Here is a 26,086-nt window from a genome sequence, read left to right as displayed (position 1 = left end):
TGCCTATAATAATATCAGGTATTAGTGTTGTGGTGCTTGTTGGTCAACAATGTCATGGTGCCTATAATATACCAGGTATTAGTGTTGTGGTGCTTGTTGGTCAATAATGTCATGGTGCTTATATAATATACAAGGTATAAGTGTTGTGGTGTTTGTTGGTCAATAATGTCATGGTGCTTATAATATACCAGACATTAGTGTTGTGGTGCTTGTTGGTCAACAATGTCATGGTGCCTATAATATATCAGGTATTAGTGTTGTGGTGCTTGTTGGTCAACAATGTCATGGTGCCTATAATATACCAGACATTAGTGTTGTGGTGCTTGTTGGTCAATAATGTCATGGTGCCTATAATATACCAGGTATTAGTTATGTGGTGCTTGTTGGTCAACAATGTCATGGTGCCTATAATATATCAGGTATTAGTGTTGTGGTGCTTGTTGGTCAACAATGTCATGGTGCCTATAATATACCAGACATTAGTGTTGTAGTGCTTGTTGGTCAATAATGTCATGGTGCCTATAATATACCAGGTATCAGTGTTGTGGTGCCTGTTGGTCAATAAAGATGAAAGATGCAAATAAGTTAATTTTGTCTGGGTATTCACAGACCTTTTGCATTTCATTATAATGAAGGTTACAGTACATGACATCTAAAACGTATGAAAATATATTTCTTGTATTAATTCATAAATATGTGTAAGATTCACGATATGTTGTTTTAGGTCACCTGATTGAAGGTCAGGATGAAAAGCCTACTCCTCCTTAACCCTATTGCGGATCACTACAAAATTTAGTAAGAAATACATGTAACATTATTATTTTTAGGTCATCTGACCGCCGTGCGTACTTTTTTCTTTCAAACGAATTCTTCTCAATAGCCGAAAGTCCCAGGGTACTGATACTTGGCCTGTAGCATGCTGTGATGAAGGATTACCAAGTTTGTTCAAATGAATTACCTTGATCTTAATTCAAGGTCACAGCTGTCAAATAGGTCAAAAATCTTTAATACGGCATCTTGTAAATAACTAAGAAACCTAGATACTGGATATTGAACTTGTAGCATGGTGGGGATCAAGGGACCTTCATTGGTGCTCTAATTCATCAAATATATTAGAACCTGGACTTCTTCTATTATAAAAGTTCTTTTGTATTGCCTTAGTCAGATGACCTTTAAGGCCCATGGACCTCTTGTATACAAATAAGGTGGATCCGACCCTGGGTATTGAGGAATAGGGCTCCAAATGGGGAATATTTCTGAACGCTTGTTTGGAATTGAACCAAATATGGTGTACAACAATAACATTTAATATAAATGGGACTGATTCGACCCCCACCCCACCCCACAGGATATAGGGTTCGAACATTGGATAGCTTACGTTAAAAAATAAATGCCTTTATTAGGAAACACACAAAACTTTCTAAATTGAAGGTGGATCCTGAATAAACAAATAGAAAAGTGTATGTAACTAAGTACTAGCATACTAAAGATTAAATCTTTCTTTACATAAAACGTTTTTTTTATAAGTGATGAATTCTATACTTGCACCGAAAAAAAATCATATTCAGTGAAAGAAATATAGAGGGAAAATATACAGTAGTGAAACCATTTGGATCATGAAAGGGATATATATATATCTACATGTACTCGATTTTGAAAGTTATGAGCAAAACAAACCCAAACGTTTGAATCCTGGAAGGTATCAATCAATGCAGTATAGTTAATTAGCTTGAAAAACCCCTTAAATAACAGCAACTATTAGCATAAATAAATTAACCCTTTATTGTGGATTTGGAAGAAGCCAAGTAATAATTACTGTCATAGTCATGTTCTTTCCTTTTCTGGTGTTAAACCATTCAATATAGATCATCGACCCTTTTAAAGAATTAACGATGAATGTCCACACTAATCATTTGCACTTGGAGATATTTGGGATATATCGATAATTATCAAGCATTATGTAATTATTTCAAAAGAAATTGTCCCTCTTACACTTCCCTGTACATGTAAATTTTTTTTATTGATATTTGCCGTTATGAGTTTTGATTTATTTTGTAGAATTCTGTCCTTGTGAATGTGCATTGTGTGAAAAGAATATGAAAACTAGTGGATTATTTTATTTTCACAGGCCTGGATTTGCTGCTGACTCTGCAAGATTCCGTTGATCACTTGGATCTGCTTGAATACTTAATGCATCGTTCATGAACAGGATGTAATTTTCGCTTCAAGTTACAATAAACTAAAATAATAAAATGCAAATATCGAGAACATAAAACACAGCGTGTTTGGAACAGGACAGCTAATGTGATATGCGTCTTTTATGTTTTTGTTTTCATTTCATCCACAACATCAAATTTCGTTTAACTGATCATTTTTAGTTCCAAAGTATGATATGACAATGCAAGTGGCATATTTAAATGCCTCAACAGAGAATCTTATCATTTTCATCATACTTGGTTTGTTACAACCCACTTTGAAAAACTAACGCACTTTGAAAAATTACTTCAAAGTGCGTTAAATATGGTACACATCACAAATAATTTTGAATATACTTATAAGTTATCGCGATAATCCTATCACAAGTTCACAATAGATGGATTTTTAAATCATTATGCAATGGGAAAATTACATAGCAATATGCATATCTAAAGGGATAATGACTTATATTTAAAAGGACATAAAAAAAACGCAGTATGAAAAAATACAATGCATCTTCTTAACCCACTTATATTGAAATAATGTTTCAAAGTGCATTACTTTTCCAAAGTGGGTTGTAACATTGGTTCCAAGTGGACATACGTCATTCCAAGACACATGAAATGTACTGTAGAGCGTGAAAGTTAGCAGATTGTCCCCTAATTGGAAAAAAATCAGGCAGTTGATAAAGAGCAACACATTTATTGCAAAGCCCAGTGCAATTCTGACATATATGATCCATCGCCTTTCAGTAGTTCATTAAAATTGTTTATATGTTACAGGAGAACAACTTGCAAAAACGTGATGTTTTCTGTACAAAACCTGTAGGTTCGTGTTATCTCCATTATGCTACATGCTACAGCTCTAGCCTGTAGCATACTGGGATGAAAGGCTACCAAGTTGGTTCAAATGAATGACATTGACATTCATTCAAGGTCACGGGGATCAAAAAGGCTTAAATCTAATAAATGACCTCTTGTCAATAAGTAAGAGGCTTAAATACTGATATTGAAGCTGTACCATGCTGTGATGAAGTGCTACCTAGTTTGTTCACATGAATGACCTTGACTTTCATTCAAAGTCTCAGGGATCAAATAGGTTGCAATCTTTAACAACCTACTGGGCTTACCGTGCACTTTATTTCTACTACATATATATGTATTGTATATCTAGCAAGTGACTGTTAAGGCCCATTGGTCCTCTTGTTCTTTGGTGTATTTATTTTAACCCAGTACTTTGTTAGCCAGTGGCCTTTATAGTTCAACCACAGATTTTTTTTTATTATTTCTAATGGCAACCATATTTTGCCAAATCCAACCAACTTTGTCTCACTAACTCATAATAAATTGTAAATCATGATCCTTTGTATTTGAATCTGACAAAAAAGAATTTCATAAATCATTTCATAGCTGTAGAGATGTAAATTTCAAAATTATCAATAATATGTACATTTATGTATGGTCCCGTTACATATTAGACTAAGTTCTCTGACATAATGTGATATAAACATATGTTTAATTATGTAAGTGTGTTCTTTTTTTCGTTCCGATTCTTGTTAATAATTGTTATAAAGTAGTCATCTGTATTTACTGGTGCATTTGTTCATTCAGAATTGTTCGTTTCATCTCCGTTTTAACATTGTTTCATACTTAACATCCAGTTCTCCAGTTTTAAATACCTGTGTAATGTTAAGAAGAAGCTGCAAGAAAATGCACGCTATGCGGAAACAAAGAGGAACATCCATATCAAATATGTAGTACCGAGTCTTTTTGAAATAATAAATTTTAATTGTCAAAATCCAAAATGACTGCTTATCGATCACCTTGTTTTCTTGTCAATCCTTAAATGCGTCCAAGAAGAGCCTGTATATATAATTCTTTTACACGTATCCCTTCAGTACTATCTGAGAATAACAATAACGGAGTAAAACTTCACTAATGAAATCTTGTCGAAACACCAGTTCCAGGAGAACATATGCATAAAAATACAATATCCTACAGTACCGTATTTTCCGGAGTATAAGTCGCAATGTTTCCCCAGAAAATCGGGAGGGCGACATCTACACCAGTGCGACTAATACGTGGACAAAAACCCAAACCAGACGATGTTTTTGCATTATTATGTTGTGATTCACATGTGAAAATCGTAAATTTTACTCGCCGGTTTAGTAAAGTTATAGATTTAGATCGATTTTTTTTTTTTGGAAAATAGCGCCAACATGAATTATCAACGGATAGATAGATGGATGGACAAACAGACGGACAGCAAAGACCAGACAAAATGCAATTTCAACATGAGCCAACCATCTGATGATGGAGGACTAAAAAGGTGTCAAAATTTCACTCATTCTAATTATTATTTGTGAATACAAAACAAAACAACTACACAAATTTGATAAAGTAAATTGACACACGGATGGACAGACACCAAAGTATGACATCATATCACATTGGTCTAATTTTGACCAGATAACCTAATGTACCACTCTTAACATTATCAAACTCAAATAAAAAACCAATCACCATGCATCTCATATCCTAACACTATCAAAGTGTCTCAAAAACCATATATAATTAAGCACCACAGGTGATTTGGTCTAAGCACCACATGCCACATAATAGTAACAATAGGCATAATTCAGCCTTACATTTAGTATTACATCCCAAGACAATATTATCAGACTGAACAGAAAAACAATCGCCATGCATTTCATCTTCTAACACTATCAAAGTGTCTCAAAACCATATATAATTAGGCACCACAGGTGATTTGGTCTAAGCACCACATGTCACATAACTATATCAATAGGCATAATTCAACCATGCATTTAGCATTACATCCCAAGACAATATTACCAGACTGAATAAAAACCAATCACCATGCACCTTATCTCCTGACATTATCAAAATGTCTAAAAACCATATATAATTAAGCACCACAGGTGATTTGGTCTAAGCACCACATGCCACATAATAGTAACAATAGGCATAATTCAACCATGCATTTAGCATTACATCCCAAGACAAATTTACCAGACTGAATAAAAACCAATCACCATGCACCTTATCTCCTGACATTATCAAAATGTCTAAAAAACCATAAACAATTAAGCGCCACAGGTGAATTGGTCTAAGCACCACATGCCACATAATAGTAACAATAGGCATAATTCAGCCTTACATTTAGTACTACATCCCAAGACAATATTATCAGACTGAATTAAAAACCAATCACCATGCATTTCATCTTCTAACACTATCAAAGTGTCTCAAAAACCATATATAATTAAGCACCACCGGTGATTTGGTCTAAGCACCACATATCACAAAACAATATCAATAGGCATACTTCAACCATGCATTTAGCACTACATCCCAAGACACTTTTACCAGACTGAATAAAAACCAAATTATCATGCACTTTTTATCTCCTGACATTATCAAAATGTCTCAAAAACCATAATAATTTAAGCACCACAGGTGATTTGGTCTAAGCACCACATGCCACATAATAGTAACAATAGGCATAATTCAGCCTTACATTTAGTATTACATCCCAAGACAATATTATCAGACTGAACAGAAAACAATCGCCATGCATTTCATCTTCTAACACTATCAAAGTGTCTCAAAAAACATATATAATTAGGCACCACAGGTGATTTGGTCTAAGCACCACATGTCACATAACTATATCAATAGGCATAATTCAACCATGCATTTAGCACTACATCCCAAGACAATATTACCAGACTGAAAAAAAACCAAATTATCATGCACCTTATCTCCTGACATTATCAAAATGTCTAAAACACCATATATAATTAAGCACCACGGGTGATTTGGTCTAAGCACCACATGCCACATAATAGTAACAATAGGCATAATTCAACCATGCATTTAGCATTACATCCCAAGACAATATTACCAGACTGAATAAAAACCAATCACCATGCACCTTATCTCCTGACATTATCAAAATGTCTAAAAAACCATAAACAATTAAGCGCCACAGGTGAATTGGTCTAAGCACCACATGCCACATAATAGTAACAATAGGCATAATTCAGCCTTACATTTAGTACTACATCCCAAGACAATATTATCAGACTGAATTAAAAACCAATCACCATGCATTTCATCTTCTAACACTATCAAAGTGTCTCAAAAACCATATATAATTAAGCACCACCGGTGATTTGGTCTAAGCACCACATATCACAAAACAATATCAATAGGCATACTTCAACCATGCATTTAGCACTACATCCCAAGACACTTTTACCAGACTGAATAAAAAACCAAATTATCATGCACCTTTTATCTCCTGACATTATCAAAATGTCTCAAAAACCCATAATAATTTAAGCACCACAGGTGATTTGGTCTAAGCACCACATGCCACATAATAGTAACAATAGGCATAATTCAGCCTTACATTTAGTATTACATCCCAAGACAATATTATCAGACTGAACAGAAAAACAATCGCCATGCATTTCATCTTCTAACACTATCAAAGTGTCTCAAAACCATATATAATTAGGCACCACAGGTGATTTGGTCTAAGCACCACATGTCACATAACTATATCAATAGGCATAATTCAACCATGCATTTAGCACTACATCCCAAGACAATATTACCAGACTGAAAAAAACCAAATTATCATGCACCTTATCTCCTGACATTATCAAAATGTCTAAAACACCATATATAATTAAGCACCACGGGTGATTTGGTCTAAGCACCACATGCCACATAATAGTAACAATAGGCATAATTCAACCATGCATTTAGCATTACATCCCAAGACAATATTACCAGACTGAATAAAAACCAATCACCATGCACCTTATCTCCTGACATTATCAAAATGTCTAAAAAACCATAAAACAATTAAGCGCCACAGGTGAACTTGGTCCTAAGCACCACATGCCACATAATAGTTAACAATAGGCATAATTCAGCCTTTCATTTAGTACTAAATACCAAGACAATATTATCAGACTGAATTAAAAACCAATCACCATGCATTTCATCTTTAACACTATCAAAGTGTCTCAAAAACCATAATATAATTAAGCACCACCGGTGATATTGGTTCTAAGCACCACATATCACAAAACAATATCTGATAGGCACCCTTACTTCAAACCATGCATTTAGCACTTCATCCCAAGACCACTTTTAACCAGACTGAATAAAAACCAAATTATCATGCACTTTTATCTCCTGACATATCAAAATGTCTCAAAAACCATAATAATTTAAGCACCACAGGTGATTTGGTCTAAGCCCCACATGCCACATAATAGTAAACAAAGAGGCATAATTCAGCCTTACATTTAGTACTACATCCCAAGACAATATTATCAGACTGAATTAAAAACAATCACCATGCATTTCATCTTCTAACACTATCAAAGTGTCTCAAAAACCATATATAATTAAGCACCACACGGTGATTTGGTCTAAGCACCACATGTCACAAAACGTATATCAATAGGCAATAATTCAAACCATGCCATTTAGCATACATCCAAGACAATATTACCAGACTGAAAAAAAACCAAATTATCATGCACCTTTATCTCCTGACATTATCAAAATGTCTAAAAAACCATATTTAATTAAGCCACCACAAAAGTGATTTGGTCTAAGCACCACATGCCACAAAAACATGTAACATTAGGCATAATTAGCCTTACATTTAGCACTACATCCCAAGACAATATTACCAGACTGAATACAAAAACCAATCACGCATGCACCTTCATCTCTGACATTATCAAAATGTCTAAAAAACCATAAACAATTAGGCGCCACAGGTGAATTGGTCTAAGCACCACTTGCACACATAACTAGTAACAATAGGCATAATTCAGCCTTACATTTAGTACTACATCCCAAGACAATATTTTCAGACTGAATTAAAAACCAAATCACCATGCATTTCATCTTCTAACACTATCAAAGTGTTCAAAAACCATATTATAATTAAGCACCACCGGTGATTTGGTCTAAGCACCACATATCACAAAACAATATCAATAGGCATACTTCAAACCATGCATTTAGCATTACATCCCAAGAAACTTTACCAGAACTGAATAAAAAACCAAATTATCATGCACTTTTATCTCCTGACATTTATTCAAAATGTCCCAAAAAAACCATAATATTTAAGCACCACAGTGATTTGGTCTAAGCACCACATACCACCATAATAGTAACAATAGGCATAATTCAGCCTGTACATTTAGTAGTATTACATCCCAAGACAATATTATCAGACTGAACAGAAAAACAATCGCCATGCATTTCATCTTCTAACACTATCAAAAGTGTCTCAAAACCATATATAATTAGGCACCACAGGTGATTTGGTCTAAGCCACCACATGTCACAAAACATTATATCAAATTGGCATAACTTCAACCATGCAGTTTAGCACTATCATCCCAGACAATATTACCAGACTGAAAAAACCAAATTATCATGCACTTATCTCCTGACATTATCAAAATGTCTAAAAGACACCATATAATAAATTAAGCACCACGGGTGATTTGGTCTAAGGCACCACATGCCACATAATGAGTAACAATAGCATAATTCAACCATGCATTTAGCATTAACATCCCAAGACAATATTACCAGACTGAATAAAAACCAATCACCATGCACCTTATCTCCTGACATTATCAAAAATGTCTAAAAAACCATAAACAATTAAGCGCCACAGGTGAATTGGTCTAAGCACCACATGCCACATAATAGTAACAATAGGCATAATTCAGCCTTACATTTAGTACTACATCCCAAGACAATATTATCAGACTGAATTAAAACCAAAATCACCATGCATTTCATCTTCTAACACTATCAAAGTGGTCTCAAAAAACCAATATAATTAAGCACCACCGGTGATTTGGTCTAAGCACCACATATCACAAAACAATATCAATAGGCATACTTCAACCATGCATTTAGCACTTACATCCCAAGACACTTTTACCAGACTGAATAAAACCCAAATTAGGTCATGCACTTTTATCTCCTGACATTATCAATGTCTCAAAAAACCTTAATAATTTTAAGCACCACATGGTGATTTGGTCTAAGCACCATCATGCCACATAATTAGTAACAATAAGGCCCTAATGTCAGCCTTACATTTAGTATTACATCCCAAGACAATCATTATCAGACTGAACAGAAAAACAATCGCCATGCATTTCATCTTCTAACACTTATCAAAGTGTCTCAAAACCATATATAATTAGGCACCACAGGTGATTTGGTCTAAGCACCACATGTCACATAACTATATCAATAGGCATAATTCAACCATGCATTTAACACTACATCCCAAGACCAATATTACAGACTGAAAAAAAAAACCAAATTATCATGCACCTTATATCCTGACATTATCAAAATGTCTAAAACACCATATATAATTAAGCACCACGGGTGATATTGGTCTAAGCACCACATGCACATAATAGTAACAATAGGCATAATTCAACCATGCATTTAAGCATTACATCCCAAGACAATATTACCAGACTGAATAAAAACCAAATCACCATGCACCTTTCTCCTGACATTATCAAAATGTCTAAAAAACCATATACAATTAAGCGCCACAGGTGAATTGGTCTAAGCACCACATGCCACATAATAGTAACAATAGGCATAATTCAGCCTTACATTTAGTACTACATCCCAAGACAATATTATCAGACTGAATAAAAACCAATCACCATGCATTTCATCTTCTAACACTATCAAAGTGTCTCAAAAACCAAAATATAATTAAGCACCACCGGTGATTTGGTCTAAGCACCACATATCACATAACAATATCAATAGGCATACTTCAACCATGCATTTAGCACTTCATCCCAAGACACTTTTACCAGACTGAATAAAAACCAATTATCATGCACTTTTATCTCCTAACATTATCAAAATGTCTCAAAAACCATAATAATTTAAGCACCACAGGTGATTTGGTCTAAGCACCACATGCCACATAATAGTAAACAATAGGCATAATTCAGCCCATTACATTTAGTATTCATCCCAAGACAATATTATCAGACTGAATAGAAAAACAATCGCCATGCATTTCATCTTCTAACACTATCAAAGTGTCCTCAAAAACCATATATAATTAGGCACCACAGGTGATTTGGTCTAAGCACCACATGTCACATAACTATATCAATAGGCATAATTCAACCATGCATTTAGCACTACATCCCAATCAAGACAATAATATCACCAGCACTGACTAAAAAAAACCAAATTATCATGCACCCCACATTATCTTCTGGACATCCCAAGACATATTTACCATACTGATAAATGTCTCCTGAAAAAACCATATATAATTAAGCACACAGGTGATTTGGTCTAAGCACCACATGCCACATAATAGTAACAATAGGCATAATTCAACCATGCATTTAGTACATACATCCCAAGACAATATTACCAGACTGACTGAAAAAAAAATGCATTTCATCGTTCTCAATTATCAAAGATTCTCACATGCACACCACATTAATCTCCTGACCATTATCAAAACTGTAACTAACAAACATGCCATAAATCAAAATGTCATAATAATTTAAGCACCACAGGTGATTTGGTCTAAGCACCACATGCCACATAATAGTAACAGTTACATTTAGTATTACAAAAGGCAATAACCAGATCTGAACCATATGCATTTAGCATACATCCCAAGTGTCTCACAATATAATACCAGACTGAAAAAAACCAAATTCACACATGCATTTAGCCACTATTCCCATGACAATCTGAAAAAAACCAAATTATCAATGCACCTTATCTCCTGACATTATCAAAATGTCTCAAAAACCATATATAAATAAGCACCACAGGTGATTTGGTCTAAGCACCACATGCCACATAATAGTAACAATAGGCATAATTCAACCATGCATTTAGCCACTTACATCCCAAGACAATATTACCAGACTGAATCAAAAAACCAATGCATTTCATGCACTTTTATCTCCTGACATTATCAAAATGTCCCAAAAACCATAATAAATTATTCAAGCACCACAGGTGATTTGGTAAGTTCTAAGCTTTACACCATAATATATCACATAGGCATAATTCAGCCTTAGGCAATTCACACAAACACAATACAAATACTTCTAATTCATCAAACAAACACCACAATTTCAAAATCCTATAAAATACTATGGCATACCAAAATTTGCACCACATTATAAACACACACAAAAATAACATACACACCTTAGGCATAAAAATTATTTAGCACCACCCCTCAAAAGACATTATGGAGTTTCAGATTGTACCTACCGACATTATCTAGCCAAACACATGCTATTGTCAAAATCAAAAACCATAATATCACACAATTTGGTTCACCAATGTACACATATTCATAACAATAGTCAACCATAATTTAGCCTTACATTTAGCACCAAGACAATACATATGTTTATAAAACTGAAAATTCAATTCAAAGCCATTTGGCATTTAAGCAACATTATAAGTAAAAACATAAATCAAAACCAGCATTTATATTTTACACATTTGGTCTAAGCACCACATGTCACATAACAATTGAATCAATTTAAAACAATAATACATCCATCAAAATTTAGACAGAATAATAAAAATCACATAGCATTTAATTGAAAATATCACCAGACTCAAAATGAATTCAACATGTGATTTTTTGTCAAAACATCATCCAAAATTTTATCAGCATAATGGGCATAATTCATTTAAACTACATCCCAAGATAAATTTATCCATTTACAAAAATCATTCAAATTTTTATATATTTAACAAATCAACGGTGATTTGGTTTTAAGCATCACAGGACAGGTTTTTTTGGTATAAACCAATTTTTAATACAATAGGCTTTTTCAAACAAGCATTTAGTGACTTGACAATTATTTTCAGACTGAATAAAAAACAAAATTTTTTTTCTATGACATCAAAATGCATCAAGTTATAATGTACAACCACCAAGGTGATTTGATTTAAGCACCACATGCCCACATTAGTACAATGCATTAAACTTCAAATAAAGCCTTTCCCAAGAAATTTATTCAAAAATACAATATTGCATCTATATTATTATCGATGTTTGCATTATAATGCAGCACCAAAGGTGAATGGTCTAATAAACATATTATCATCAAGGTGAAAAACAGGCATTTCTTTGTATACAAAAATATATAACAATCATTTGAAATTAAAATCAATCACAATAGGTTTATAAACATTTTGTCACTAAAAATTGTCTAAAAAACTTATATACTTAATTTGTATTGACCATGGTCAAAAGCACCATACCACATTTCAGCCATAAATATACTAAAATAATTCAACCATGCATTTAGCACTACATCCCAAGACAATGTTCATCAGATACATCATGCACTTATCTCCTGAATATAAAAATGTCTAAAAATCCTTATATAATTAAGCAAACAGTAGGTGATTTGGTCTAAGCACCACATGCACATAATTCAACAATGCATTTAGTTATTCCCAAACCATGCAATAAAAAACCAGACCTAATCACTAAACATTATGTCAAACCATATCTAAAAATTTGAAATAAGCGCCTAATTGTCAAAATCTTTTCTGTAACATTTAATTAAGCATTTAAGTTCTAAAAATGAATAAATTAACCACCTTAAAATTTTTCAAAGATAAGGTAACTTTTTTGCCAAACCCATCGAACAATTCCAATAAACTGGTCCAAGTTAAGTCGTGGAATCAAATCAAATGCATTTTGTTATTCTAATCAGAGCCAATGGAGACAATCTCAGGAAAGCTCAAACACAATTAAAAACCACAATGATTATGCACTTTAGTACCTGACAAATCAAAAGATTTTCACAATTATAAATGCCAAGTACATCCTTGACAAGATTAGAATTATACATAATTGGGAGAGATATCCAAAATGGAAATAAAAAACACTATAGCAGTAATTTAGTGTCTGGCATAAAACCTTAAACAAGCCTACATCAGGTACAAAACACTTTAAAATGAAAATGAATAATGAATTACTATCATGTTATGATCTCCTTTTATTTTGAGAGTGAAAGAGATTTGGTCTAAAACCAACGGTATAAATGATTACAAAAGGACAAGTAATCCTCCTATATGATTACAATGATTATACATGGACAAAGGAGGGGTCAATCAAAGTTATAAAATTGATAAATTACCTAATTTGGTCCTTTTTGACAAACCATGAGAGTCAATATACAATGATGAGAAATGCATGGATTTTAAAACAATGCTACATGTGAATTCACTTATACAGGATTATACAAATGATTAAATTTTCACAATGAAGTTAATCGGACATTTTGTCACTAAGCCCAATGGATCAATACAATGATCCAAAAAAAATACCTAGTACGAGGTGCAAAAAAATTTCCCAGAAAAATATTTTGAATCATCAGATATTGATTAATGGGGATTATCTTTTAATAGGGGTAATAAACATTAAAAAAGCTTGTCTAGAGTTCTGGATGGATTGTATCCCAACAAACAAACTAATATGAATAGGAACAATGTAATCACCTATAAATGCTTTGACCCACAAAGGTCAATTTGGCGACAGAACTAGAAAACTTTTGAAAAGTACCTTCAATCTACTGAAATTATCCTCACTTGATAGAGTTCTCAGAATATGTAACAAATTTGGCCAAGATCGCTTGATGCCTACAGGAACATTTTGGCAAAAACATCAAAAGTGTGGGAAGATAGATTAATTAAGCACCTAGGGGCCTAACAGTTGAATTCTCTAAAAATCCCATAGAGTAATGCAAACTGCCAATTATTGTTGAATTATTTGATGAAGAAAATCTTACTCCTTTTGAATTTAATATTTGGAACCAGTTCATGATGTTTCTTAAATATCAAAAGGTTATATAAACATATAACACTTCAAAACCAAGGTTATATCTAACACATTTCATGTCAAAATCCACATATCAATTTCAGTACTGTAAAAACCATCCCAAAAATAGTATTGTCAACAATCTGAATTCCTGTGAAAGCTGTCAAAACCAATATAAAATAATCCTAATTTCTAAAGTAAAACCATGCACCATTTAGGAAACAAACCCCCATGTAACACAACATTTATCAGAAATGCCCAAATAAAACATGTCAAACAAATACAATTGAATGAGAATAATTTACACTTCAGTTACACCTGTCTAAAAACAAATTTTCAACCAATTATTTCAAAAGAATCAAATGCATTCATTTCTCAGTTGTCTTGATTCCAAAAAACATTACAAAACATGTCACCTTCAATATATTGATGATGTGCAATTATGTATATTCTGGATGATAAGATGTGCACGGTTTTTTTAGTAGGACTTTCATGTATATAAAGCAGTGATATGAGTTGTTGATTTTGAATTGTACAGATCAATGGCCCTTCAACAAAGAAGGCTAAGTTGAAGCATTGTCCTCAACATTAAAGAGGAACTTCTCTGACACCACCATAAGGCAGTTGGTAATTTATGCCACCATTGCCTCCAATGAGGAGCATAAGAATCATGCTATTGGAGAGGTTAAAGTAATATATGTATAATCTATCTTCATGCATTGACTTGATGTTGTATTTCTGTATGTCTCTAGAGATTAAATTTTTTCCTCTGTTTCTTTATATTTTTTTAGTTACTGGGCTATATGTGCCATAACAGGTTGGAAATACTGACAATTCAGTTTTTTCTTCCGTCAGTTATTAAAGACCACAAGGTCTGATGAATAAGCTGTGAAAATCATTCAAAGTAACAGACAAAAATGTAAGATGCTGTATAAGCATTTTCAACAAACACAGAATAATATGCACTGAATATCACAGTACAAATGTGGATTGAAATGGTCAATCACAACCTTCTTCTTGGTTTGTCTCTGAGTACCCATGTCAGTGAAGTGTAGATGTAAATACTGTCAAAATCATTTTGAAGTTGTATTTGACTTTGTAACATTGAAACCTATGCATAGTAAGTATTATGATTGTCAAAATATTTATAACTTTTCAGGGTGAATAATATATTAAAAGTTTTTTTTGAATGATGAGTTTGAAAATTACGACTCATATAACTTTTAAAAATAACCAATAATAAGATATTTTATATGAATTTTGCCTACTGTAAAATTAACCAAAGCCCCAGATTGTCTAAATAGCCTATCTGGTCACCAGGCACTTGTGTCATAACAGACACTTAACTCTTCCTTCTTATGTACTTGATGAACACACAGTTGTATCATTCCTGTCTCATTCATTACTAGTTCTGCAATGAATCAAATATCCCAATACAGAATGATATACATGTAGATGAACCATTTAAAGTGTGAGCACTATCAAATGAGTAGTTTCCAAGAAGTTATTTATTTGAAAGTACCGTCAATAGATCCCTTGTGGAAAAATTTGGGTGTGGCAGCCAAAATATAATCTAGTGTTTTGGAATGCAACCCTATAGGGATTATAAGGGTAAGATACATGCTAGTTACCCAATTATCATTTCATTGTAATTAGTTGTTTATATGGAAACGGCCAAAGTCACCACTTTCAGTTACAAATATATATAGCAAATTAGAAATATACCGTAGTACCACGTGCAACAGTAGGACTAAGTAGCTATAGGTAATAATGTTATTCAACAGAATTTTATTTAAGAAATGCATTAGAAATTGAAATATATGAATTCGTTTTCTCTAGAGGCTTAACATTTTCAAAAGAAAATAAGAGAGCGAAGGTTCAGAGGTTATCCAGATATGTCTGAAAAACAGAAAAATTCAATCTTGAAGCGTTGGATATTTAAATATCAAACTATCTACCTATGGCATCTATGGTCTGTATGGATGCCATGGGAAGAAAAAAAGTAAATGTCTGCCATCTCCCTGCAATAACTCTAATAAATATTAACTGATTTTCTTCAAACTTTAACAAGGTCAAATGCTTAAGGGCTTGGCCAAGTTTGATTGCCACCGCATGTTTCAACCAAGGTTAAACCTAACCTCAATAATGTTTACCTAAAATATGTCCTGAAAGCGGGGGATAGAAATTCCACAAATTTGCTTGTTTGGATCTGATATTGAACTCAAGGTGATTTCTGTTCTCCAGATTGCATTTAAAACCTATACAGTATTATGGTTTTCATCTTAACATATCTATTGCAGAATGCTGGATACTGTCAACCATTAGATGGAGACATCATTAGAAAAATTAAAGAGTTGGCAGAGGAGGGTCATAGGAAAGTGACCAGTGTAAAGCTGTTGCTGGCCCGAGTATGTGCAGGAACATTTGGCTCCTGGCCTATACCAGAAACAAACAGGAGGTTACTACCAACATCAAGGATATCAGGAACCATATTTATCACACTGTGGTTGGGGGAAAGGTTGGTTATTAACTAATATGAGATACATACCAATGTTTTTAAGTGCCATATAATTGTAAAATAAATTATTTAATCGATGGTATGCAGTGCATTCATATATATTTCAAACTCCTTCATATATGAAGATGAGCAGGGGGTGGTTGTAGGAGAGGGGTGGCTGTAGGATAGGAGGGGGTGAGGGGGGTGAGCTCTAATTAAGATGAATATAATATGATTTCATGTGACAGTTACCGGTATATGAAATGCTGTGCGAACTGTGCCTAGGTTGACCAAGGTTAACCTAGGTTTTAACATGGTTGATCAAGGTTAAAATAATATAGGTCAACCATGGTTAAACCAAGGTTTTCAACATTTTTGGTACAAATGTCATGTAAATGGAACACCAAGGTTGACCAGGGTTTTGACCTAGGTTGACAAAGGTGAGTTTTAACAATGGTTGACCCATGTAGAATCAAGATTTGACCTAGGTGAAAAACCAACGTCAAACCTAGGTGAAGCCAACGTCAAACCTAGGTGTATGATGTTTAAACCTAGGTCAAACCAAGGTTAAAGCTAGTTAAAACCAAAGTTTTAGCTAGCTGAAACCATGGACAACCTAGTATTGACCTTGGTCAACATGATGGAACAAAAACTCTCCATAGCAGGTTCAACCTTGCTTTAACCTTGGTTGACCTAGTTCAATGTCTGTTGACTATGGTTGGAGTTTGCAGGGGAGGTTCGCTCAACAATATTCTAACGACAGAATTGATACCTTATGATCAAAGATGTAACTAAGAAATAGGCAAAGAAGGAGTTTGTATTGTTAGGCAACATAATTGTTAATATACATTTCATTGTTCTTATTATTAATAAAAATTAGAGGATATTTACTTACTATAACAACATTTATTTAATAGTATGGAGTCTTCGGAAGAAGATCAGATGAATGTTGTGAAATTGGTGGAAGAATTGAAGAGCCTTCATCCACAAGACAGATATTTCTTTAGACCAGCGTGAGTATAATCATTGTTTTTTTTTTTAATTTACTGTTGTTTAAAGAACCATTGTATAATAATAAGGTTCCCGCATAGGGTTACTGTCTGTTTATAAACAACTTATAGGAAATCACAGTAAAGATGTTATTTAACCAGCTTAGGCTTGCAGCTTTTTCAAACATTTTGTTTCCCAAGGGTAGATTTATCCCTATTTATCAAAATCATATTTGAGAGAGTGTTTTAAGCTCAGCTGGCCCGAAGTACTGGTGTGATTATCTCATGGCACGGCATCCATCGTCTATCATTTGTCTTCTGTCCAACCAGAAGTATCCTTGGGGGAAGGGGAACAGGGTTTGTATAAATTTTGGCTCTGACCTACTGGTCCAAGAGCCATGGGACCCAATAAGGGAAATAGAGGTAAATCCTTTGAACCTACTGATAGTTATAGATCTAGAGTTATTCATGGATTTTAACCTCCCTCATCCTCCGCCAAGTGCAGGGCATGAATTGTAACCAAATTTTAACCTGGCCTGAATTTTTAAATCATTGATAATGATCTTGTACACAGCATATTACTTGACATAACAAACCAGGTGAGAGATACAGGACCTCCTAGCCTCTTGTTCTCTCATTCCTCGCCATTTTATTAGAATTATACAGTTATGATATTCCGAAATGAATAAAGAAAATTATACTTATTGTGACCTACTAGTTACCAATAACAGAACAAGATCTTAATTATTGGGTGGTAAATGCCCCAATTATTATCTTGCTAAAAATCAAGCAAAGTGTGGTTGATTGAATTTTTCCAAATAGATATTCTGAGTGAGAGCTCCCAATAAACTCATCCACAATTGGTTTATGAATGTTTAATATGAAAGCAATTGGGTTTATTAAAAAGTAGGCATGTATAATGTTCATAGAGGTTTGATTATTTAACAAGAACTCCAAAACATCTGCTTATGTGTCCTACATTGTTCAATATAAATCAAATACAATGAAATTGGTTATTCAGAGAACCTTATTCACACATACTATAACAGAAAGTAATATCATACCGGCCATGGCTCTTAAGTAATAGCAAATTGTCTCATTTTACTGTTTTATTGTTATTCCATAGCAGTCTGCAGGTATTGCAGAGTTTTAGTTACAGTAAATGTATTAAATACAAATGTATTAACATTTCAGATCCTCAAGTGATGACACTATGGAGCCCTTACTACTCGTTATACAAACAGAGTTTCAAAGGCAGATGTTGAGGCGGTACGGAGGTGAGATTGTGCTGATGGATGCAACGTATGGAACAACGCGGTACAGCTTGCCCATGTACAATTTGTGTGTTGCCTCCAATAGTGGATATTTGATAGTTGAAACGTTCTTCATCAGCCAGGACACAATGAGTTCTGTCCGAGAAGGGTTGGAAATGCTCAAGAGTTGGAATGCAAACTGGAATCCTCACTACTTCATGTGCGATTTCGATTTGAGGGAAGTAGGAGCTTTGGAGTCCACATTCAAAGGTAGAAGTTATTGGATGACTTGAAGTTAATGTTAATGTTTTTTCCTAAGTGTTTATGTTAAAAACATAGATTTCATCATATTCAGGGTAATACTAGTGTGGAATTCTTTTAAGCTCACTAGACATGACATGCCGGTGAGCTCATATCATATGGTGCGGCATCCATTGTGTGTCCAGTCGTCATTCATTCCATTGTCCGTCAAAGTTTCCTTTACATTGTGTTTTTAATAAGTCATAGCTATATGCATGAAGGAATATCATAAAATTTGGCAAAGAACATCCTTGTTTGCAAGGGGAGAAGAGTTTGTATAAGTTTTTAAAATTCTTGAGTAAATAACTCTTCATCTCTATGGTTATAACATTGCTTGACTGAACATACTAGGTGCGCAATGCAGGCCCTCAGTGATTTTTTTTTTCTTGTATACAGCAATGCTCATAAGTTTACAAGTGGAAATAATCAAGCTGTTGAAAATTATCAAATCTGTTAGTTTAATGTCAATAAAGAAGTTAAGTAGGGAATGTAATTTATAGCAAATGAAATATGATCGATAAAATGAAATGTGATCTCAGTATGATTTGGAAAAAGAAATTGATAATTACGTTATTGTGACAAATAAAGTTACATGTTAGGTATTTTACAGGTGCCCAAGTATTATTATGTAATTTTCATCGCGACCAAGCCTGGCAGCGTTGGTTGACAGCCAATAAAATAGCAGATAAGGAATCTGTAATGAAGCAGTAAGTCTCTTTTTCTGTGAAAATGATATATATCCATATACAAAAGTATTTAACGTATGAAGAAAAGTTACATAATTATATGACTGTTAAGTTCACATGTTACATAATTATATGACTGTTAATTTCACATGCTTTTCACAAAAATGGAACACTGAAAGGACAAAACAATTAAGTTCATTTCAGAATCCATATGGTGTTTCTTTGTCTTATGATTATTGAGAAAAAGATTTAGCATATTTGTCCAAATAAATAATGACTGACAATGAACATCACTTGTTTTCACTTATTTGGTTGCCCTTTATTTCATCTTATTATAATACAGTCTCAACATAACGTGGTTGAGTTATACATGCTATTGGCAAGAAATTATTATAAAAAGTTAACATTCATGAGCTTCAATATGAGGTTAAAGTATATGCTAGCGATAGGAATTTATCTGTTTTAAAACTCCACATATTTTCCACAAAACCACCAATTTTTAAAAAATATTCACATGGATTGAATAATGTGGGCATGGGAAAGAGGTAACATAACAATTAAATAATATTCGCTATGTAACATTACCGAAACGTTACAAGATTCAGTCATACCTTATAATGAGATGAAAGTAAGAATTGAAGTGAATAAGGTGCCAAAAAAATATTTTTTTTATTATTTTTTAATAATTAATATTTTTCAAGAAAGTTTTTATACATGTTGTAAAGTTATGCTTGTTTAATTTTAACATAATGAAATTAAAAATACAGTGTATATATACATAAATAAATATGAATAAGAAGAAACATAGGGAAAATGATACTATACATTTTAGAATAAGTTTTATAATAAAATTTTGCAGCATTTCAACAAAAGTCACGAGTGCAACTTACGATTCAGTGCAGCTTTCTTGTGGACAAAAACTGAAATTATTATAGGAATGTTTGAAAAATTCAGAAAGATTAAAAAATGTATTGATTCACACAAAGAAAGTCTTTAGATATTAGGTACTCTGGCCTGTTTGGCAAAGCAACATATATGGGTAAAGTCTAATTTTCTGAAAAATCACATCACAAAATGATGTATCAATCACCATAAGATGTGAATATAATAAAGAATTTATTGTATTTCATCCATTTGTTGTATCAAAATCGATGCAGTGAATGACATTAATCCAGCTCCATATGGGAAGTCAGTTATGCATTCATGAAGTATTGAAATTGCTTTTTATGTAGGAAAATTTGGTAAGAGTTAAAGGGAAAAGTTTCTTTATTTGTAGTAGTATTGTTCTGCTTCCAACAGATTGCGTGCTATTGCTCGTTCGACGGAGATTACCTCATACGAAGCATGTTTGGAAGAACTTCGAAACAGCAGTGTCTATAAGGACAATATAACTTTTCAAAGCTGGTTTGAAAAGAAGTGGATTGCCAATGCCAAGGTATATTCAATGTCAAGCTGAGTAATTAGTGATCATTAAATCTCATTGCAATAAAGTTACTACAAGTATACATCTTTGATATTAGTGATAGATAAAATACTTGTAACTTGAAATATGTAACTTTTGAAGTTGTGAAAATACACATATTATGGACATCTAGGTCCATATGTATGATTAGTTGATATGTACATGGAAGAGAATTAATTAGTGGCATAGATAGATTGATTTTTTTTAAGCATTTAGTGATACCTATGATTGTTTTGTTGCAGGTTGCTTTTATATATATATGGTTTTTGAATGTGGGGACGTTGTTTTATAATATTGATTTTGTAGCCATCATTTTTATAGCCATTATGTTTTGTCTGTCGTCATCCGCTGTCCGTAAACATTTCACATTTTGAACTTCTTCTCAAGTTCCACCAGTGGGATTGAGCTGAAACTTGCCTGGAAGTTGATCCTTACATGGTCCTGGCCAATTAGTGTTGTTATATTTTGAGTCAATCTGAAATTCAAGATGGCTGTCACAGCTGCCATCTTGAAAACACATTTTAAACTTCTTCTCAAGTTTTACCAGTGCAATTTAGCTGAAACTTGCCTGAAATGATTCTGAAATGGGCCCCCCAAAGTGTGTCAATCCAATATCCAAGGTGGCCACGATATCTGTTATCATTTATTTCCTATATGACTGTTGCCAAGATTGTCAGATGACCGTTAATGCCCTTGGGCCTCTTGTTTTAATTTGTGTCTCTAATTTTTTAGCGGTGGGTGTACGCATTCCGAAGGGACATGTCAGTCATTGTTACTACCACTAATGGCATTGAATCCCAGTACAAAAAACTCAAGCATCATTTCCTGAAGGAGTTTGGAACTGGAAAGTCACTGCAGAATGCAGTTGACATTCTCCTTCAGAAATTCTTCCCAGAAAATGAGAGAAGGTTGGTTTTCCTCACTGCATATTTAATACATAATAGCTACTCTCTATCATTACACCTAATCATATAACTAGATCCTATCCATTTCACCAGTTATAGTAATTATTTATGTTAAGTCTTGTATTACAATAACAGAAATGAGCATTTACTTATACTGGTAGCCCAGTCAATATAGGGTTTTAGCTCAAACTAATTAAATATTTTATTTTTGGTTTTTCATAAAGACTAAAGTATGTATTGATAGAAAAAAAAATAATCAAAAGTGTGGATTGTGCTTAATGGAACAACATAGAAGTCAAATATTACTTTCCTTTTAATGTAACACAAGTTAAAAGAAATTGATAGTGTTGCAAGAGCACTTTATGTTCAATACATATTTCCAAAAATTGTTCACATGGAACTATCCTGGAGAAGATTATGAAAGCTTTAGATTGAAACAAATGCTACTAATGTGCAAACCAATTCTGGCTTAAGAGGCTCGTTAAGGTATAATATTAGGATAATCAGCCTTTGATACTGAATGTGTTAAAGTATGTTAAATATGATTTGTTTATTAATTTATCTGATATTTGCTGTTGTAAAGTCAAAATTGCAACAGCTATGGATTAAGGCATAAAATATCTAAAAATTACCATTATTGAATGCTATTGTATGCATTGGTGTATTGTCTATGTAGGTTGTTCTTAATGGAAAAAGATGTTTTAGTTAAGATATCTTCCAAGAATAATTAAATGATCATTAGCGCAAAATTATGAATTTGAGCAATTAAGTTATTCAATACTGGAAATATCTTCTTTTTTTTTTTAATTTTGAGCGCTGTGCATTATTTGGCACTTCAAAGACACTGCGGAAAACATTAAAATAAAACTACTGATGATTGAAATAACTAAGTTTAGAGTAAGCTTGTAGATCTACTGGCATATGGTAAATGCATCTTAGCATTGATTAATATACCGGTACATTAAAGAGACATGTTGACACAACCCTACATTACAGAATGTAAGTGCACCAGTTGAGTGTCATAACGGAAAGATTTGCATGTAGGTAAAATCCTTCATAAATACTTATATGATAAAATATTTGCAAGGAGAGAGAAGGCAAAAGTTATATTTAGTTATCTTCATGTAATAATGTTTCCAGTTACAAGAGATCAAATGTGATGGCAAGGGAGGATGTCAGATGCCATGCTGCAGGATTTCCAGAGTTCCTGCTTGGAAGGCCGAAAAACCTGATTGCTCACTGTATTGAAAGAATGCCACCTAATGTTACTTTATCAGACTCATCGGGAAAGGTTAGTGATGTTGATGGAATTCCAAGTTGTACATGCATGGACTTCATCAAAACAAAATGGCCATGTAAACACATTTTGCATTCTCATAGTAAAGGTGATGTTTCTTTAAAGAAATACCTGAGTCATCCCGTGTTTACGTTGGATGAGAGTGTATTTGATACCACTTGTCCCGTAGACATTGATGATACATCGACAGCTATGGAGCAAGACACTAATCTTAGTAATACACTTGTTACTGAGAAGTCCTGCAGGCGAGACTGCATAGAACAGATCAGATTGATAGAAAATGGTTTGTATCTGATCACAGATGTCAATCAAATGGAGGCTGTACTTAATAGGTTACAGGAAGTTTCAGCCTTCATGGATCAGAAAGTGGTGAAGGTGTCAGGACTCACCATGGGTAGGAAAAGGAAATGGAAGAGGACATCCATTAGGCAGGGAATTAAAAAGAAAAGATGTCAAAAGAAAACAGTGGAAAGAACTGCTACTAAAGAAGAAACACATGTTCCTCATGTTGCAGTCATCATGAGTCTGGAAACATAGAATATTCTTCTGAGGAAAAAGGTATTTGAAAATTGTTATCCAAAATACCTGATGCAGTGACACATTTTAACTAAAAAACACATATATGCATTAACTAAGTAGTCCTGTATGGTATATCCATGAGCATCTTTAAAGTTCAACTAAAGGATACATTTGTCAGATGGTGAGCCATCCAAATTGGCTTTTAGTGCAAAGTCCATCATCTGTCTGTCCTTCCATCTGTTAACAAATTTTGATACCTCTTTTTATCAAGTTTCATATCAGTCAACTAATCAGTCAACAAGATTTTGTAGTCATTTTCTATTTTCATAGTTAAAGTTTGTATCCGTTATTTCCTGAAAAGTATGGAAGGGATCTGTTCAAATTTCATGCATGGGTTCCTCTTTGTACCCAGTTATGTATATTGCATTTTGTGATCAATTGGATGGCTGACAGACTACCATCTTGGATATTGATATTGAAGAAGTTACCCCTAACTCTCAGAAAGTACTAAAGGGATGCATCTCAATTTTAATATATTGGTTCCCTTTTGACCTTAGTAGTGCACATTGCAATTGTGGAACAATCAGACAACATAATGTGTGAAAAGTAGCCATCATGAATTATGATAGGAAAAGTTAGTTTAATTGCTATTTCTTAATAAAATGCTAATGAGGTATCTCTATAACTGTTAAGATTGATTTTCAAGTACATTTTGTACATAAGAAAGAAACAAATTGACGAATAAGCAGCCAACTTGTCACTTTTAAGAGGTGTAAGACTCCTCTAATTCAACTTGTAGGGTCCTCTTGGTCCTGAGTTTTACATATCCATTTTGAATTAAATCAAAGCACAACAATGGCGAACAGTGAACATATTAGATTTGACAATTGAAATATGTTTATGCTTAGTGCAATTAACATTTAAAAAGACAGGAGAAAAAAAAAGTAAAAGAGAAAAGCAGAGAAAAGATCCCTCTTTCAATCGTCAGACAGAAGTTGTGACAGAGTTTTTGATGCTAAAATTCCCAAAGCATAAAGATACATATGTTAATTAAAAAAAAAAAATGTATGAATGGTGTGTTGTATGTGGTCATCTATGTTTATCTCGAGTAAAGTTATTTTAAAGAAAAACAAAAATAAAACTAAACAAATATGTTGCAGTGCTTCAGGAGATATGGAAGAATGCCCCAGACGATGAACTCCTTGTCCAGATTGGTCCATACAACATAAGTCGTAGAAGCATTCATTTCCTAAAAACAACGCTATCTGATGAGGTGAGTGCTTAACGTGAAGTTGTAATTTTTAGAAAGCCAGTTAAAGTTTCTTTTGTCTAGGAATTGGAAGTGTTGAACATTTTTTGTGTGTTATAATAGCATGTATTAACATACAATTTATGATATACAAAGAAATTAGTAAGACACTCTAAATGGCTTATGGAGTATGGGGGTGTACTGGTTGTGTTTTGTTTGGTATGAACTTATTTGTGCAATAGTTACTAAAAAAATTACAATTGAATCCATCAGCTTCATAATAACTTTGTATATTTATCTAGGTGAGATCACATATAAAGTTGGGTTTTGCTTTTCTTTCTTTAGTTTGTTTTTGCCCACCATCATCAAATGGTGGGCTTTTGAAATCACCTTTAGTCTGTGATCCGTCACGTCCGTCGTACGTCGTCCGTCCTCCGTCCGTAAACCATTCTTGTTGCCACTATTTCTCAAGAAGAACTTAACAGGCATTTCTCAAATTTTACATGCATGGTCCCCTTGGTCTCTCAAAGTGTCTGGCTGATCGGAAAATCAAGATGGCCACTAAGTAGCTATCTTGGATTTTGGCAGTTGATGATTGTTACCGCTATTTCTCAAGAAGTACTTGATGGATATTTCTCAAATTTTACATGCATAGTTCTCTTGGTCCCTCAGAGTGTCATGCTGATTTTGGGAATGATTGGAAAACATTATGGCCATCAGGCAGCCATCTTGGATTGCATCAGCTGAATTTTGATGTCGCTATTTTGGTTTTATTGAACACTGTAAC

At 33.5% G+C, this 26,086-nt stretch overlaps 1 protein-coding gene and 1 long non-coding RNA gene across 2 annotated transcripts; both read left to right on the top strand.

The window, feature by feature from the left end:
- The first annotated feature begins 651 nt into the window (after positions 1-651).
- On the top strand, positions 652-2,259 carry LOC138311450 (uncharacterized). Its single transcript, XR_011206667.1, has 2 exons — positions 652-795; positions 2,129-2,259. It is a non-coding gene; the product is annotated as an uncharacterized lncRNA (long non-coding RNA).
- Positions 2,260-22,075: 19,816 nt separating this feature from the next.
- On the top strand, positions 22,076-24,083 carry LOC138311455 (uncharacterized). Its single transcript, XM_069252803.1, has 2 exons — positions 22,076-22,237; positions 23,375-24,083. Exons 1-2 carry the CDS (start codon positions 22,089-22,091, stop codon positions 24,066-24,068), a joined length of 843 nt encoding a protein of 280 aa, XP_069108904.1. The 5' UTR covers positions 22,076-22,088; the 3' UTR covers positions 24,069-24,083.
- The last annotated feature ends 2,003 nt before the right edge of the window (positions 24,084-26,086 follow it).

Source organism: Argopecten irradians, unplaced genomic scaffold, assembly GCF_041381155.1.
Source record: "Argopecten irradians isolate NY unplaced genomic scaffold, Ai_NY scaffold_0024, whole genome shotgun sequence".
NCBI lineage: Eukaryota > Metazoa > Mollusca > Bivalvia > Pectinida > Pectinidae > Argopecten > Argopecten irradians.
This window is presented reverse-complemented; position numbering and strand designations above follow the sequence as displayed.